The sequence below is a fragment of the Malaclemys terrapin genome, chromosome 6 (assembly GCF_027887155.1).
Source record: "Malaclemys terrapin pileata isolate rMalTer1 chromosome 6, rMalTer1.hap1, whole genome shotgun sequence".
NCBI lineage: Eukaryota > Metazoa > Chordata > Testudines > Emydidae > Malaclemys > Malaclemys terrapin.
The window spans coordinates 133,114,601-133,131,470 of record NC_071510.1 but is presented as its reverse complement, the minus strand read 5'-3'; the positions used below and the strand labels follow the sequence as shown (position 1 = coordinate 133,131,470).

At 66.5% G+C, this 16,870-nt stretch overlaps 1 protein-coding gene across 1 annotated transcript; it reads right to left on the bottom strand.

Moving 5' to 3' along the window:
• Positions 1-7,184: 7,184 nt before the first annotated feature.
• Positions 7,185-16,469, bottom strand: FAM221B (family with sequence similarity 221 member B). Its single transcript, XM_054031243.1, has 7 exons — positions 16,391-16,469; positions 14,705-15,172; positions 13,397-13,540; positions 13,111-13,221; positions 11,485-11,688; positions 10,522-10,641; positions 7,185-7,407 (listed from the first exon to the last, which is right to left on the bottom strand). Exons 1-7 carry the CDS (start codon positions 16,467-16,469, stop codon positions 7,223-7,225), a joined length of 1,311 nt encoding a protein of 436 aa, XP_053887218.1. The 3' UTR covers positions 7,185-7,222.
• Positions 16,470-16,870: the final 401 nt, after the last annotated feature.

The window sequence follows — 16,870 nt, the reverse complement described above, 5'->3', positions numbered from 1 at the left end:
CTCTTTGCTGCTTCTCAGAAGCACTCGCTCAGTGACCAGGCATGAATTGTCTCCGGCATCAGGGCAGCTCCCCCCAGGCAGACGGGGCCGCTACCCCCCTCCCCCCCCGCAGAGCCTGGGAGCCAGGGCAGCTCCCCCCACCCCTCCCGCAGACCCTGGGGGCCAGAGCCACTCCCCCTCTCCGCAGAGCCTGGGGTCCAGGGCAGCTCCCCCGTCCCCCGGCAGAGCCAGAAGGGGCCAGCAGCTCACCCAGTCTGGCCTGCTGGTAGCCCAGGCCCTTGCCCCCGTCCCGGCCCCCCTGCGTCGCGCCCAGAACTCGTGTGTGGCTGAAGCCGGCTCCGGCCTGGCTCTGGAGGTAGGAAGCGACGGAGACTCCGGCAGCCTGTTCCCAGGGATCATCAGCCTCCCTCCTGCCAATCCACCGCTCACTGCTGAGCTGCCCTGGGCCATGGGGCCGAGCTCGGCCTTTCCCGGCTGGGTACAAGCGCCCAGGGCAGCGCCGGGGGTTCTGGCTGTGCCGGCGTCACACCCTGAGCACGTCACCTCGCCAGCGACTGTCTGTCTCTCGCACTCGCTGCCTGGCCAGTCACCTGGTGGCTCTTTCCTGCCCCCCTCCAATCTCAACACCCTGTTTGAGCCGTGGGCACCAGACGTGGGCGCAGGGCCCAGGGTCGGTCCCCCAACACCGAGTACACAGGTAAAATCCCCCCCTGCCCCCTCGCTCGGGGGGTGTTGGTCAGGTAGCGTCACCTAGTGGTCAGGGCTTAGGCCTGTGACGTGAGGGGGGTTGATGGTAGGGGAGCCTGGGCCCTCCCGCTCCACTGGACTCCGATCCAGGCCCCACAAGGGCTGTCAGTGCGTACGGCTGCCCTCCCCGGGCCTCGTCCTAGCCCCCCGCGCTCGTCTCCAGGTCGCCGTCCGGGTGAAGGCAGCGTGAGGGTGTCTGCTCACCACCGGATCCCCTCGGTGCCTGCAGATAGTGGGGCAGCTCTCTTCCTCTCTCACCGGTAGCTGCCCCCTCCCGCGGTACGGCCCTCCCAGGCCAGCACAGTCCACGGGCCGTCCCTGCTGGGGTGGACCAACAGAGCCAAGGGGAATGACCAGGCCTCGGAGTCAGGGACGGCTTTAGGAAGTGCGGGGCCGAATTCGAACATTTTCGGCGGGGCCCCAGTGTGGATGACTAAAAAGGAAAAAAAACCACGTAAAAAAACCCCTTTACTTTCTTCCATGTGTTATTTACGTTCCATAACTATATAAATAAAAACAAAATTATATGTTACGTACATTGCTGGCTGGAGGCAGGGCAGGGGCAGGGCAGGGGCTGACTGGAGGTGGGGTCAGGCTGGAGGCAGGGCAAGGGGTGCGGGGCTGGCTGGAGACAGGGGCTGGCTGCAGGCAGGGCAGGGGGTGGGGGGCTGGTGCAGGCAGGGGGTGCAGCAGGGGCTGGTTGCAGGCAGGGCAGGGCGTGGGGGGCTGGTGTGGGCAGGGGGTGCAGCAGGGGCTGGCTGGAGACAGGGGCTGGCTGCAGGCAGGGCAGGGGGTGGGGGGCTGGTGCGGGTGGGGGGTGCAGCGGGGGCTGGCTGCGGGCAGGGGAGGGGGTGGGGGGCTGGTGCGGGTGGGGGGTGCAGCGGGGGCTGGCTGCGGGCAGGGGGTGCGGGGCCGGTGCAGGCAGGGGGTGCAGCAGGGGCTGGCTGCGGGCAGGGCAGGGGGTGGGGGGCTGGTGCGGGTGGGGGGTGCAGCGGGGGCTGGCTCCGGGCAGGGGAGGGGGTGGGGGGCTGGTGCGGGTGGGGGGTGCAGCGGGGGCTGGCTGCGGGCAGGGGGTGCGGGGCCGGTGCAGGCAGGGGGTGCAGCAGGGGCTGGCTGCGGGCAGGGCAGGGGGTGGGGGGCTGGTGCGGGTGGGGGGTGCAGCGGGGGCTGGCTGCGGGCAGGGGAGGGGGTGCGGGGACGGTGCAGGCAGGGGGTGCAGCAGGGGCTGGATGGAGACAGGGCAGGGGGTGGGGGGCTGGTGCGGGTGGGGGGTGCAGCGGGGGCTGGCTGCGGGCAGGGGGTGCGGGGCCGGTGCAGGCAGGGGGTGCAGCAGGGGCTGGCTGCGGGCAGGGGAGGGGGTGGGGGGCTGGTGCGGGTGGGGGGTGCAGCGGGGGCTGGCTGCGGGCAGGGGGTGCGGGGCCGGTGCAGGCAGGGGGTGCAGCAGGGGCTGGCTGCGGGCAGGGCAGGGGGTGGGGGGCTGGTGTGGGTGGGGGGTGCAGCGGGGGCTGGCTGCGGGCAGGGGAGGGGGTGGGGGGCTGGTGCGGGTGGGGGGTGCAGCGGGGGCTGGCTGCGGGCAGGGGGTGCGGGGCCGGTGCAGGCAGGGGGTGCAGCGGGGGCTGGCTGCAGGCAGGGCAGGGGGTGGGGGGCCGGTGCAGGCAGGGGGTGCAGCAGGGGCTGGCTGCGGGCAGGGCAGGGGGTGGGGGGCTGGTGCGGGTGGGGGGTGCAGCGGGGGCTGGCTGCGGGCAGGGGAGGGGCTCCCCTGCTTCTACCGCCCTGAACCTTTAAATAGCTGCCGGAGCCGCGGGGAAGCGGTGGGGCTCCGGCGGTTATTTAAAGGGCCGGGGCGGTAGAAGCAACGGGAGCCCCGGACTTTTTAAATAGCCCCCAGAGCCCCGCAGCCGTACCCCAGGGCTCCAGCAGTGGGGCTCTAGTGCCAATTTAAAGGGCCTGGGGCTCCAGCCCCTGCTGGGACCCCCAAGCCCTTTAAATTGCCCCTGGGGAAGCCGGGCCGCCCTGGTATGGCGTACCAGTGGCAGCAAGGTCGCTGGGCCCTCTTAGGCGCGGGACCCGACTCAGGGGAATCGCCTGAATTGGCCTAAAGCCGGCCCTGCTCGGAGTCCATCTGCGGGGAGAGCGGGTGTCACGGACTCACAGGTCGTGCCCACTCGTGGCCCCGGGCAGTCCGGGGGGGGGGGTGCCCCTTTTAGTGCGACAGCCCTTCTCGGGGGTCCACTCTCTCTCGGGGTCAGGCCCCTCCACCTCCTGGATCCGCACCTCTCTGAGCCTTAGCACGTCTGTCTCTGCCGTGGGCCCCCTCAGGGAGTCCCCTCGCTCTGGACCCCTGGGGCCTCCACCCCCGAAGGGGATGATGCAACCCCGTTCTCTAGACCAGAGCGACTCTCAGCCAGCGTAAAACAGGAGGGTTTAATGAGTGTCTGAACACAGCACAGGAAACTCTCAGGGCCTCAGGCCTGGCCTCCCTCAGCCCAGCACATCCCAGTCTCTCTGCATCCAGGTGGGCTCTGCCTGCTCCCACTCTACAGCCCCGAAGGCCCCCTGCTTCCCAGCTGGGCATCTGATACCCCAGGCCCCAAGCCCTGCCTCTGTCCATTGTCTTCTCGCCAGGGAAACAGGGTTGCCTCAGCCTCCTCTCCTCTCCCCGCAGCCCATTGTCCTCCCACTGGCCAGAACCGGCTGTGACTCCTGCGCTGGGACTCCAGGCCACCCGGTCACCAGTCACCGGGGTCTCCATCCTCCAGGCCATTGGTTGGGGTCCCAAGTTCTCTCTCCAGTCCTCAGAACCAACAACCTCCCTCTCCCCTCACCTCGTTAAACCCATAGCACCTAGGGAAACTGAGTCCCGCCCCTCTGCATGCAAACCCCACGAAAACCAAGAAAATCCCCCATAGGAAACAAGGAAAACCAAGAAACTCCCCCACATCGTCACAGGGGGACGCTCCCCCACAGGCGGTCTCTGTGGCAGACCCTCCGGGAGGGGCCGTTGTCCTGGGGAGAGATTCTACCTTCCCTCCGCTCTCTGAAGGTCTGCGCTGACCCCTGGGCTGCCCCCACGAGCTGCTCCCCTGCCTTGTATCTCCTCCTCCAGCTGGAGCATTTCCTGCGGGTGGGGCTGGGCCCGGGGCAGTTCCTTGGCCCCTGCAGCCAGGGCGAGGTTTGTGTACCCCAGCTCGACACCCCCGATCACGTTAGCTCTTTGGGCCCCAGCATCGCCCTGGGAGCTCGCGTTCAGTGCTCCTGTGAGGGCCAGTGCCTGAGCTGGGGACCCCCCAGCCTGGCTGGGGAGCGGCTCTGCTCGGCCAGGGGGACGATGCTTCAGCCTGCAGGTCTCTGGGCTGAGCTCAGGGCTGCCCATGGAGGCTCCAGGTGCCGGACAAACCCTGCTCTGGCTGGACAGGCTGCCGGGCGCCGCTGCAGACCCCGGCTGGGGGCGTCGGTCCCTGCGGAGGGGCCACGTCTCACCCAGGGGCTGGCTGGGTGGGACTCGCTGGGCAGGACCTGGGGTGGAGCAGGAGGGAGGGAGCCCAGGGGCTCTGGCTGGGAGGGCTGAGTCCTCGTGGCCTCTCCTGAAGGGCGGGTAGGACCCCCAGGGTGGGAGAGGGTCTGGCCCACTGACCGGCTCCTCCAAGAGACTGTTCCAAAGCTGGGGCGTAGCTCGGATCCTGGGGAGCCCTGACAGCCTGTACATCCCGGTCAGAGTTGCTGTGTCCCAGGGCAGAGCCCCCCGGCTCTAGGGCCGGCTGCATTCCTGGTGCCTGGTGCCAGCCCCTGTACCTGGCTCTATTAACCCGTTTTGCTGGAAGGGGCCGAGCGCGGTGCAGGACCCAGCGGCTCTGCAGGGCTGCCCTGAGCTACCGCTCCGCGGCCTGGCCCATCGCCAGGTTTGATCAGCAGGGATTGTACAGAACCCAGATGGCAACGTGGGCTAGTGACAGCACAGCGGACACAAGGGCCGAGCGGCGCGTGGCCAGAGAGGCAGGAGGCAGCGAGGGGGGCTGGGGTCTCAGCCACCAGGCCTCTCAGCAGGGACTTGGCGCAAGGAGGAAGGAAGCCAAGGTGGTTCCTATGCAGCCGGGGGCTGGCTGGCCTGCTGCGTGGCTTCCCCTTGGCTGGGGCCCAGCCAACCCCCCTGCTGTGCTGGGCACAGACGGCTGCTGTCACCACAGACACTGGCTGGGTGGGACTCGCTGGGCAGGGCTCCGGGGTGGAGCAGGAGTCCGGAGTCCCAGGGGCTCAGTCTAGGGGGTGCTGGGGCTGCGGGGCCTCCCTTGGAGGAAGAGGGAGACCCTGGGTGGGGAGGGGTCTGGCCCACAGACGGGCACCTCCAAGGGGCTAAGTGCCGGGCTGCAGCCCCCATCCTGCGGCTCTGGACAAGCTCGGGGCCAGGATGTGGCCAGCTAGCCACAGACCTGTGACCCGCTCCGAGGGAGCCCAGGCAAGCCCCATGCCCTGGCCCTGGGAGAGCCATGGCTGCTGCTGGCCTGCCTGGCATGGATCAGCCCCCGCCTGCCGGGGGAGTGCCCACCCCATTGGAGCCAGGAGCAGGCTGGGCCATGCACTGCTAGGATCACAGCCCCCCGAGCTCTTCCCGCCCGGCAGTCCGGAGCCCAGCGGCCACACTTCACCCCAGGGACCTGGCGGGAGGCAGCGTCGCCATTGGGGTGGGAGGCCAGAGGGGCCCATTCACTCACCCAGTGACCGGCCAGGGCCCCGCACCCAGCCCAGCCTGAGCTCCTCCCTGGCCTGGACCTGTTTCGGTCACTGTGCCCTGGCCTCCCCTGGCTCTGCTTGGGGGTGTCCCTGGTCAGTCGGGGCCTGGGGCAGGGCTGGGTGGGGTCCCCTCACTTAGTGGGGTGAATGGTGCCCCCCGCTGCCTCTTCACCGTGAGCCCTGGGTGGGGCAGGTCAGCTGTGACAACTGGGACTGTTCTTATTGTGGTCTGTGAATGTTGACAGGGGAGTGTGGCTAGGATAGTCTGCACTGGGGGATGGGAGACTGGCCGACGGAGAATACCTGAGCGTGTAACATGAGAACCCAGGAAGGGGTTAGAGGCCAGGTGACACCTTTGCCCGGGAAACTGAACAAAGGCTGTGGGAGGAGTCGCTGAAGGAGCTTTTGAGGAGCTGGCTGGTGATGTGGCTGGGAGGCAGAGATGGCTCTGACCTCCCAAGGGGGCTGGGATGCCCTGGGACCCCAAGATGGACCTAACTGAGGGGGGTCCTGTTGTCTGTGCCTGCAAGACCTGTCTTGGACTGTATTCCTGTCATCCAAATAAACCTTCTGCTTTACTGGCTGGCTGAGAGTCATGGTGAATCGCAGGAAGCCGGGGGTGCAGGGCCTTGTGTCCCCCCACACTCCGTGACAGGCTGCTACAGAACTCTACACACTCTGTGACACCAGCGTCCCGGCCTCAGCACCAGGATGGGTGCCCGGCACCCTCGCTCGCGGCTGGGGCATCTGCACAGCATCACTCTGGTGATTTGGTCCCCAAGAGCCGCCGACCACCCCGGCCCCAGAGAGCCTCCCACACCCAGAGTGCCCCTCTCCCGAGAGCCCCCCGACCATCCCAGCCCCAGAGAGACCCCACCCCCAAAGTGCCCCTCCCCCAAAAGCCCCCGACCACCCCTGCCCCAGAGAGACCCCACCCCCAGAGTGCCCCTCTCCAGAGAGCCCCCCGACCATCCCAGCCCCAGAGAGACCCCACCCCCAGAGTGCCCCTCCCCCAAAAGCCCCCGACCACCCCTGCCCCAGAGAGACCCCAGCCCCAGAGTGCCCCTCCCCCGAGAGCCCCCCGACCATCCCTGCCCCAGAGAGACCCCAGCCCCAGAGTGCCCCTCCCCCAAAAGCCCCCAGACCACCCCGGCCCCAGAGAGACCCCAGCCCCAGGGTGCCCCTCCCCCGAGAGCCCCCCAACCACCCCGGCCCCAGAGAGACCCCAGCCCCAGAGTGCCCCTCCCCTGAGAGCCCCCATGACAGCTGATGGGCAGGGTGGGGCTGGGGGCTGCAAGCCCGTTCATCCTGCCATATGGTGCAGTGAGAGCTGCCTGGGCCCCCCCATCCATGGGTCCCAGCAGCACTGGGCGCTGCCCCACTGAAATCGCTGGGGCTCTCTGACAAGCTGTGGGTGTCACACTCCCCCAGGCCGGCTCTCAGTGCGTCACGGGGGAGCCTGGCTGGGGGTTAGGGCCAGGCTGGCAGCATGCGGCAGCGGCTCACACAGGCGCCAAGCAGCTCCGGGGTGGGCCATTGGGTTGGGCCAGGAGCAGGAGCTCTGCCTCCAGGCTGGCAGCACACAGGGCTGCTCCCAGCGTATCCCCCCACCTGGCTCGCTCACTCCGTCCCCCTCCGTCCCTCGCGCACGGCGCTCCCTGGCCCAGAGATCTGCCCCACAGCCGACGCCCGCACGCCACACGTGCAGAGCCAAGTCCCTTTATTGGTGGCTGCCGCGGGGCGGGCCTCACGCCTTCTTGCCGCTCTGCTTAGCCGGGCTCCGCAGTCCTGGGGAGGGAAAAGGCAGAGCATGTGAGGGCGGGGCAGGGAGTTCCCCCAGCGGGGCCTGGGGGGCAGAGCTGTGCCCCGGGTGTCCCGTCAGGACGGCGTTCCGCAGCTCTGGCATCTCGGCAAAGGGCAAGTAGGCTTCTCCTGGGGGCAGAAGAGAGAGGCAGGCGTGGGACGGAGGCCACAGGAGGGGGGTGACACAGGGAGGATGGGGGCCTGGAGAGGGCCAGAGCCATGGAATGGGGCTGCAGGGCCTGGGGGTAACAGCAAGGGACGGGGGCCATGACAGTGGGGGTAACATGAGGAGGAGTGGGAGGCAGACACGGGGTGTAGAGGAAACATGAGGAGAGACGGGGCCATGGGACGGGGGCCATGGGGCATAGGGGTAATTTGGGAGGGGAGAGGGGGTAACACGTAGGGTTGCCAGGTGCCCAGTTTTCGACTGGAAAGTCCGGTCGAAAAGGGACCGTGGCAGCGTTCGGTCAGATGTACTGACCGGACACCAATAGTCCAGTTACCGCGGGGTGTGGGAGGCGCCAGGTCATCAACCCCCGCCAGCCCCTGCTCAGCTGGGGCCACCTCCTCCCTGCATCTCCTGGGCAGGCTCCGGAGAGAGGGGTCCCAGCCGGAGCGGGGGGGTGGGGGGGTGGGGGGAGAGGCAGCTGGAGAGGAGCCAACTACGAGGAAGGGGGAGGGGAGAGCAGCGAGTGGGGGCTGGGGCCTTGGGGAAAGAGGTGGGGCAGGGGGGTTCAGTTGTCCACAATTAGAAAGTTGTCAACCCACATGGGGAGCACAGGGACCATGGGACATGGGGGTAACCCGGGGAGGGACGTGCCCATGGGTGTGGGGGTTACACGGGGAGTGCGGGTAACATGGGGAGTGGGGGTAATACAGGGAGAGGTGGCCCATGGGTGTGGGGGTAACACAGGGAGGGACGTGCCCACAGGGAGTGCGGGTAATACAGGGAGAGGTGGCCCATGGGTGTGGGGTTAACACAGGGAGGGACGTGCCCACAGGGAGTGCGGGTAATACAGGGAGAGGTGGCCCATGGGTATGGGGGTAACACAGGGAGGAATGTGCCCACAGGGAGTGCGGGTAACATGGGAGGGACATGCCCTTGGGGAGTGCGGGTAACCCGGGGAGGGACGTGCCCACGGGGTGTGGGGGTAACACGGGGAGGGATGTGGGCCCTGTAAAGTGACACCTGCCCAGGAGGCAGGGAGCAGAGTGAGGCCTGGCCTGGGGGCCGCACAGCCGGTTAGGGCCCAATAGATCCAGCACCCCACAGCATTTCCCGCTGCCCTCGCCCCCAGTCAGGTTCCCCCCCCACATCAGATCAATGGGCCCATCCAGCCCAGGGTCCCCCCAAGATCAGGCCAATGGGCCCATCCAGCCCTGGGTTCTCCCACCCCCCGAACAGCCCAATGGATCCATCCTGGCCCCACAGGAGGGGCTCCCAGCTGTGCTGCTCAGCTGGTCCCCCCCCCCCCGAGCTTGGCCGGGGGGGAGGGGCTCAGGGGAAGGCAGGAGGCGGTGTGGGGTTGAGGACACGGGGCGGGGGCCCGGTCTGGGGCTGAGCTTTGCAGAGGGCCTGTGACAGGGACGGCTCCCCACAGACCTGCACTGCGATACCCCTGGTGCTGGCGCTGCGCCGGTACAACGCCCGTGTGGACGCCCTGACTCTGGCGTGAGTGGCCTTTTCCCAGCTTAGCTTCAATCCCCCCCAAAGTGACATCAGTGAAGGCCAGGGCGGAGGATGTAGGAAAACGCTGTATTAACTTTATGGACAAAATAAGTGTGCCTCAGTTTCCCCACTCACTCTGCACTGTAACCCTCTGGGAGTGAAGGGGTTAATTTCTTTCCCGGGACAGAGACGGGGTAGGAGGCAGTAGGCGGCTGGGTTGGGGAATGGTGTTAACTTGACGAGGGGCTGGGAACTCCTGGTGGCCAGTGGCCATGGGGTGTGGCACACTCCAATGCTGTGGGAGGGCTGATGAAGCAGGAGTTTTTGGTAATATTTTTATGAAGCTGATGCGTGCCTCAGTTTCCCTCTCTACGTTGTATTGTTTCTCGGTGGGCACAAAGGGGTTAACGCTGCCCCTGGCCCAGCACAGGGGACACGGGGGGGGGGTCGCCTGCTGTCGGGGTGCAATGAATCGGGTCCTTACGGAACCGGCTGGAAGCGACCCAGACTAGGGCTCCGGAGAGACCACGCCGGCTGCGAGGCTCAGCAGTAGGGGCTCCGCGCGGGAGCTCTGGCGCGGGGGCTGGGACGCAGCGTGGCCCTGCCTGGAGACCAAAGGAGGGGAGGGACCGAGGGGAACCCAGTGGGGGCTCCTGGAGGGAGCTGGCTGCTGGGACTGACCTGCCGAGGGAGCCAGAGGGGGCCAGCGCCTGAGCTGGGGCCCCCCCAGCCTGGCTGGGGAGCGGCTCTGCTCGGCCAGGGGGACGATGCTTCAGCCTGCAGGTCTCTGGGCTGAGCTCAGGGCTGCCCATGGGGGCTCCAGGTGCTGCAGACCCCGGCTGGGGGCGTCGGTCCCTGCGGAGGGGCCACGTCTCACCCAGGGGCTGGCTGGGTGGGACTCGCTGGGCAGGGCCTGGGGTGGAGCAGGAGGGAGGAGCCCAGGGGCTCAGACTCGGAGGTGGTGGGGCTGCGTGGGGCTGGCGGAAGGAGGTGGCCTGCCCCCGGGATCCTCCAAGGAACTGTCTAGCCGCCGGGGTGTAGCCCCCACGAGAGAGGGAACAGAGCCGAGGTCTGAGGGGTCAGGAGCGTCTCTCCGGAGCAGGGAGGGAGTTGGGCTCCGGGGCGCCTGACGCCTGTGCAGGCTTCGCTTGCCCATTCCGGCCCCTTTGCTGCTGGACGGCGTGAACAGGCGCTGGGCGCGTCGCTTCTGTGCCACTGGAGAGCCATAGCGAGTGGGGGGGCGCAGCGTGGGGGGGCCACGGCGCGTCCCCGTGTGCAAAGTGCAGGCCCAGGGCCTAAGCCGGAGGGGGCTGTGCCGGGGGAATGGTGCAGACATGCCTGGGGCTCTGTGCCAGCCACTCTGTCCCAGGACAGGCGTGGCCCTGGGGCTACGCTGGGGGTGACAGCGCTGCCATGGGACGGGGTGGGGGTTCTCCCCAGGGTGACAAGCCCTGACGCTCCAGAGGAGACGGAGCTGCCGGGGCCGGGGCTAGGCTGGGGGCCCCACTGCCCCGGCCCAGACCCTATGTGCTGCCATGGGAGCGAGGGGGGCAGAGGCCAGGCGCTGTGCGTACCATAGGGCCGGCCCCCCTTTCGCCGCGTCTCAGCCGTCTCGAAGAAGGTCTCGTGCTCCTCCCAGCGCCGGTCACAGGCCGCACACAGGAAGTTGGACTCGAAGCTGACGCACCAACAGCCTGTGCGGGGGAGGGCAGGGCTCAGCCTGGCAAGGATTCGGGGCCCCTGGGTCTTGGCCACAGTACCCGAGAGTCCCCAGCACCCTCCCTCCTCCTCCCCATAGCACTGGCAGCCAGAGACACCCAGCCACAGGCACCAGGGAGACGCTTTCTGTGCCGGGGGTTGGCACACTCAGAAATGCCCAGGGGACATGCAGTGACAGCCCAGGTGTACAGCCACCCACAGCGACAGCCCACGTGCGCACACACACACACACAGTGACAACCCACAGGCACACACACACAGTGACAGTCCATATGTACATGCACACACAGTGACAGCCCATGTGTGCACACACACACACAGTGACAACCCACAGGCACACACACACACACACACACAGTGACAGTCCATATGTACGTGCACACACAGTGACAGCCCATGTGTGCATACACACACACAGTGACAACCCACAGGCACACACACAGTGACAGCTCATATGTACACGCACACACACGCACACACAGTGACAACCCACAGACACACACACACACACACAGTGATAGTCCATATGTACATGCACACACAGTGACAGCCCATGTGTGCACACACACACACAGTGACAACCCACAGGCACACACACGTACACACACACAGTGACAGCTCATATGTACACGCACACACACGTACACACCCACCCATATGCACACACACAGTGACAGCCCACAAACACACACACACGTACACACAGTGACAACGCACAGACACACACACACACAGTGACAGCCCACGTGTACACCCCCCACGCAGGCACACACACTCTCTCCCCCGCCACCGCACGCCCTGCCCGTAGCTGCGCCCACCTGTGGCCCGACAGGCGCGGCTGGCGCTGGGCGCATGCTCCTCGTGGCTGTGTTTGCAGCGGCACGTGGCCCGCCAGGTGGAGGGGTCGAAGCCAACTCTCTTCCTCAGCCAGAACTCGCCCACGTCCTCGGGCCGGGAGGGGATGAAGATGAAGCTCTGGCACTTGCAGCTGAGCACGGTGCAGGGCACCCGCGCACGCGTCTCTGCAGAGCATGCGCCCGTCACCCTTGGGACACACGCAGCGAGCCCTCCCCACCCCAGGCTCAGATGGCTGCTCAGAAAGTGCCCGGAGGGTGCTGAGCTGGGGGCTCTGCCCATGTGACGAAGTGGGACTGTTCTTAATGTTTCCTCTGAATACTGTGTGGGTGCCTCAGTTTCCCCTATGCATTTCTTAAGTCTCTAGGGGGTGGGATAAAGACCAGTGTGCATAAATCACTGACACTCTGTCTCCCTGGCAACAAATGGCCAGGGCCCTTCCCCCCTGCAAGGAAATAGCTAAAGGTGAACAAAGAGATCAGGTGACCTCCTGGCCCGGGAAAGAGACAAAGCCGGGAGAAGGAGGGGCTGGAGGGGGTTTGAGAGTTGGAGCTACCTGGGGACTAGGAGTGAGGGCAGACGTGGGTGTCTGGCTCTCTGAACCCCATAATGGACCCGGCCGAGGGGTCTCGTTCACCGCTGTACCTACAAGCTGTGTGTTAGACCGTGTTCCTGTCATCTAATAAACCTCTGTTTTACTGGCTGGCTAAGAGTCACATCTGACTGCGAAGTGGGGGTGCAGGACCCTCTGGCTCCCCCAGGACCCCGCCTGGGCGGACTCGCTGTGGGAAGCGCACGGAGGGGCATATGCTGAATGCTCCCAGGAGAGACCCAGGAGGTGAAGCCGTGTGAGCTCCTTGCCCTGGAGACAGTCTGCTCCATGGGAGACGAGGCTCCCCAAAGTCCTGACTGGCTTTGTGGGGAGTGTCACGGAGTCCTGCCTGCTCTGTGCAGGGCCCCACCCCAGCACCCCCTGCCCCACAGCCTGGGCCCAGCGGAGGAGCAGCCGAGCTCAGAGGCAGCAGGAGGGGATTGGAGCTGGGTTTGCAGTGGGGTACCCCTGCCCTGGCCCTGGGGATGGGCACACGGGCTCCATGGGACAGAGTGGGGCTGACCCATCACTGCCAGCCTTGAGTGCACGGGGCTGGCGGGGAGCAGGGCCATGTGAGGAACTGGTGCCTGGAGAGCTCGCATGCTACCCCTAGGCCCTGCCAGCCCTTTCCCATGGCACCCGGGCAGCCCAGACCCCCGACAGAGGCCTGAAGCCCCCCCAGACTCCACCAACCCAGACCCCACAGTTCCCGGCTGCCACAAACTCACCAACAAAGACCTGGTGCTCCCCAGACTCCGTCAGCCCTTCCCCACGACACCTGGGCACCCTGTACCCTCTGACACAGGCCTGGCACGCCCCCCAGACCCCGTCAGTCCTGCCCCATGGCACCCGGGCACCCCGCACTCACCAACACGGGCCTGGTGCCCTGCCAGCCCTGCCCCATGGTGTCCGGCTGCCCCATATTCACCAACACAGGCCTGGTGCTCCCCAGACCCCGCCAGCCCTGCCCCAGAGCACTGGGCCGCCCCGAACCTACCGACATAGACCTGGTGCTCCCGCAGGAGGTGCCCGCAGAAGCACTTGGAGAGGTCACCCACACGGAAGCAGTCCCACAGATACTCAGGGCAGCGCCAGCCGATGTAGAGACCTGCGGGCGGGAGGGGGTCAGCCATGCCCAGGATCCCCCATCTCCTGCTCTGGTGCCCCCCAGCCAGGCCCTGGGCTCCCAAGTTACGTGCTACTCCCCCCAGCTCCAGCCCGCTGCGCTCGGCACCATTCCCCAGCGAGCAGAGGGGTCCCGCGCCCCCCAGGAAGGGCCCTACCTGTCTGCATGGCCGTGAGCGCTGCCTCCCTCTCCAGGTGGAACAGCTCCTGCACCTCCCTGCCGAACTGGTCCCGGTGCATGGCCTTGGCCACCGCCACCAACTCGGCCCTCCTGGCCGGGACGATGGGCCGCACCGCGTAGCCTGGGCAGAGATGGGCAGGGTGAGTGGGCAGGGGCAGCTGCTCCAGGGGCCCTCCCCGACCCATGGGCCAGTCTCTGCTCTCTGCATGGGACTGACTCCCCGGCCCCTGGCTCTGGTGAGGAGCAGCCCCCACTCAGGGTAGCACAGCTGGTAGCCAGCCCTCCCTGGCTCTGTGCCTGGAGTGCAGAGGAGGCGGCTCCAGCTCCAGCTCCGTGTCCCTTGGCCTGCGGCTCCCAGAGACTCCGTCAGGGCCATGCTCAGCATGGCCTGGGCCTCTACATGCTTGTCACACGCAGCCCTGCCAGTGCCCCTCAGTCCCGACCCACGGCCCCCGCTCGCCCAGCCCTGTGCTCCCCCACCCCACAGCTCTGCCAGTGCCCCTCAATCCCGACCCACACCCCACTGCTCCCCCACCCCTGTGCTCCCCCACCCCACAGCCCTGCCGGTACACCTCAATCCCGACCCACGGCCCCCGCTCGCCCAGCTCTGTGCTCCCCCACCCCACAGCTCTGCCAGTGCCCCTCAGTCCCGATCCACACCCCACTGCTCCCCCACCCCTGTGATCCCTCACCCAACAGCCCTGCTCGTGTCCCTCAGTCCCGACCCACGGCCCCCTGCTCCCCCACCCCACAGCCCTGCCGGTACACCTCAATCCCGACCCATGGCCCCCTGCTAGCCTAGCCCTGGGTTCCCCCCCCCAGCTCTGCCGGTGTCCCTCAGTCCTGACCAATGGCCCCCGCTCCCCCACCCCTGTGCTCCCCCACCCCACAGCTCTGCCGCTGCCCCTCAGTCCCGACCTGCAGCCCCTGCTACCCAAGCTGTGGGTTCCCCCTACTCCTGGCCCCCTCAATCCCCATTCATAGTCTTGGGTGCTGGGGCACATTTACACCCTCTTCTCCTAGCCCTGCCCCCCCCCCCAGCCCTTTACCTGGCGGGGCGGGGACGCGAGAGCCTGGCTGGGACTGGGGCTTGGGGTCAGGGTGGGAGATCGGCTGGCTCAGAGCCGGGAGGTCGCTCTGGTGCTGGACGCAGCTTCGCAGCCCCGGATCCCGAGGCCTCAGCTCACCCCATCGAGCCCCCGCCCCAGCAGAGGGGAGATGGGGCCCCGTGGCATTGCCAGCCCCAGTGCCAGCTCTGGGTCACTCCCGGGGGCGGGTGACCTACCCACAGCCGCTTTCTTGGCTGCTTTCTTCTTCGTGCCCCCCTGGGGCTTGTGCTTCGTCTGGGTGTGGCTGTCGGTAACCTCCACCTCCTCCTTGTCCTCCTGCTCGTCGGCCCCCACCCCAGCCCCAGCCGGCGCCTCGGCCGGCGAGCGGGACGGGCCCGAGGGCTCCTCGGCCGGTGGGGGGGACGGGCCCGAGGGTTCCTCGGCCGGTGGGGGGGACGGGCCCGAGGGCTCCTGGGTCGGCGGGGGGGACGGGCCCGAGGGCTCCTGGCCTGATGGGGGGGACAGGCCCGAGGGCTCCTGGGTCGGCGGGGGGGACGGGCCCGAGGGCTCCTGGCCTGATGGGGGGGACGGGCCCGAGGGCTCCTGGGTCGGCGGGGGGGACGGGCCCGAGGGCTCCTGGGTCGGCGGGGGGGACGGGCCCCCCATGCCCTCCATGCTGGCCGCCTCGCCCTCCATGGCTGGTTCTGCCCAGAAAACAGTGAGCAGAGCCTGGGAACAGCTGTTGTCTGTTGCTAGGTAACGGCTGTTGTCTGTTGCTAGGTAACTGCGGTGGCCATGGTGACTCTGGGAGCAGCCCAGGGATGGGCCAGGGAGAGAACTGGGCTGGGCTGCTCTGGGTGATGCCTCCTGACTGGCACAGCTCTGATCGCCCTGGGGACAGGGCGGCGGGGCCACAGGGGCAGCACCCCAGTTCCCTGCGGGGATGTGGGGTCATAGTGGTGGTTTCATGCTCGGCCAAGGGGGAATCAGATACCAGGGTGATGGGTGCAGGAGACTGACAGGCGCGGGAGGCAGGTGTGGGGTCAGGGGGGCCGGGGGTTACTGGGGAGCAGTGACGTGTTAATTAGGAGGGACAGTGTGGGGTAGTGGTTAGAGCAGGGGGCTGGGGCCAGGACTCCTGGGTTTAGGGTCCTGGTTACACAGGGATGCTAATCTACCGGGCGGGGGGGAAGGGTGCCCCAGCAGCGCACTCTACAGCACAGCAAGGAGACCCCGTTCCCACAACAACAGGAAGCGGGTCCATCTCCATAGCAACAGGAACAATGGGAAGGAGGATCAGGCACGGTTAGGGTAGTGCTTAGGTCCACGTACTTAGGTCGATGCAGTGTTAGTGTTGCTTATGTAACCCTGCCACCAGGTGCAGCCGGCAGCAATCAGGGCCGGGTTCAATACCTGGGGGTCCCTTTCCATCGATACAACACAGAACCGGCTCGAGCCCCCACCCAGTGACCTGGGACAATCGCACCCCACCCCTGGGCGCCTCTGAGAGGCCAAACTTCCCCTTTTGCAAGCACAGAAAGAAACTTTTAATGAAAGGAGGGAAGTCACTCGGCGTTAATTAGGGAAAGCCCCACACCCAGGGTTCATAAACCTAAACCATGAGCAAAAGACCCACCCCAAGTCGGTTGGGCAGTGCCCTTTTCCCCCAGGGTCTTAACTCCAGCAACCCAAAAGTCCCTGTCGCATCCCGGCCTGGCCCCTCTCTGCACCCCACTCACAGGCACTGTCCGGTCAGTGCAGACACAGAGTTCAGGGGTGCAGCTGCAGAGTTCACCTCTCCCTGGGGAGTGGGGTAAGGAGGCACCTAACTCGCTCCACTGCTTGGGCACTGACCCACCGCCCCTCTCCACCAGCCGCCCTGCTAGCCACTCACTGGCCGCTCCCGCCTGCCGCCCACTCACCACTCTCTCCGCGCCTCTCCAGCCACTCGGTCACCAGCCGACTGTCAGTTGCCTTCTGCTGCCACCTCAACGCATCCATCTCTTAGCGACTGTCAGCGCTGTACAGAGTTTCTTTAACCAGAGAGAAAAAAAGTTAAAGCAGACCAGGAAAAACCTCTAAGTGGGTGTAAACCCCCACTCCTCTTATTTTCCCAAGGCGCTGACATTCAAGCACCTGACTTAATAAGGTTGTTTCAACTGAGGGTGACAGGTTAAGCACAGTCCTGCTTTCCTGTATTCCTACAATAATTACAACATTGGGAACCATATTTCACTACCTGGCGTTCAGTACTAAGGTGATTTGTACCCAACATCAGCCAAAGTTGATCACTTTTTGCTGAATATGTAAGCAGAGCAGGAGCAAACTGTATTTACATAAACACACCCAAGTCTCCCCCCTCCCAGCTCGCTGTCAGGGAAGGATTCATTCAGCCCTTGCTC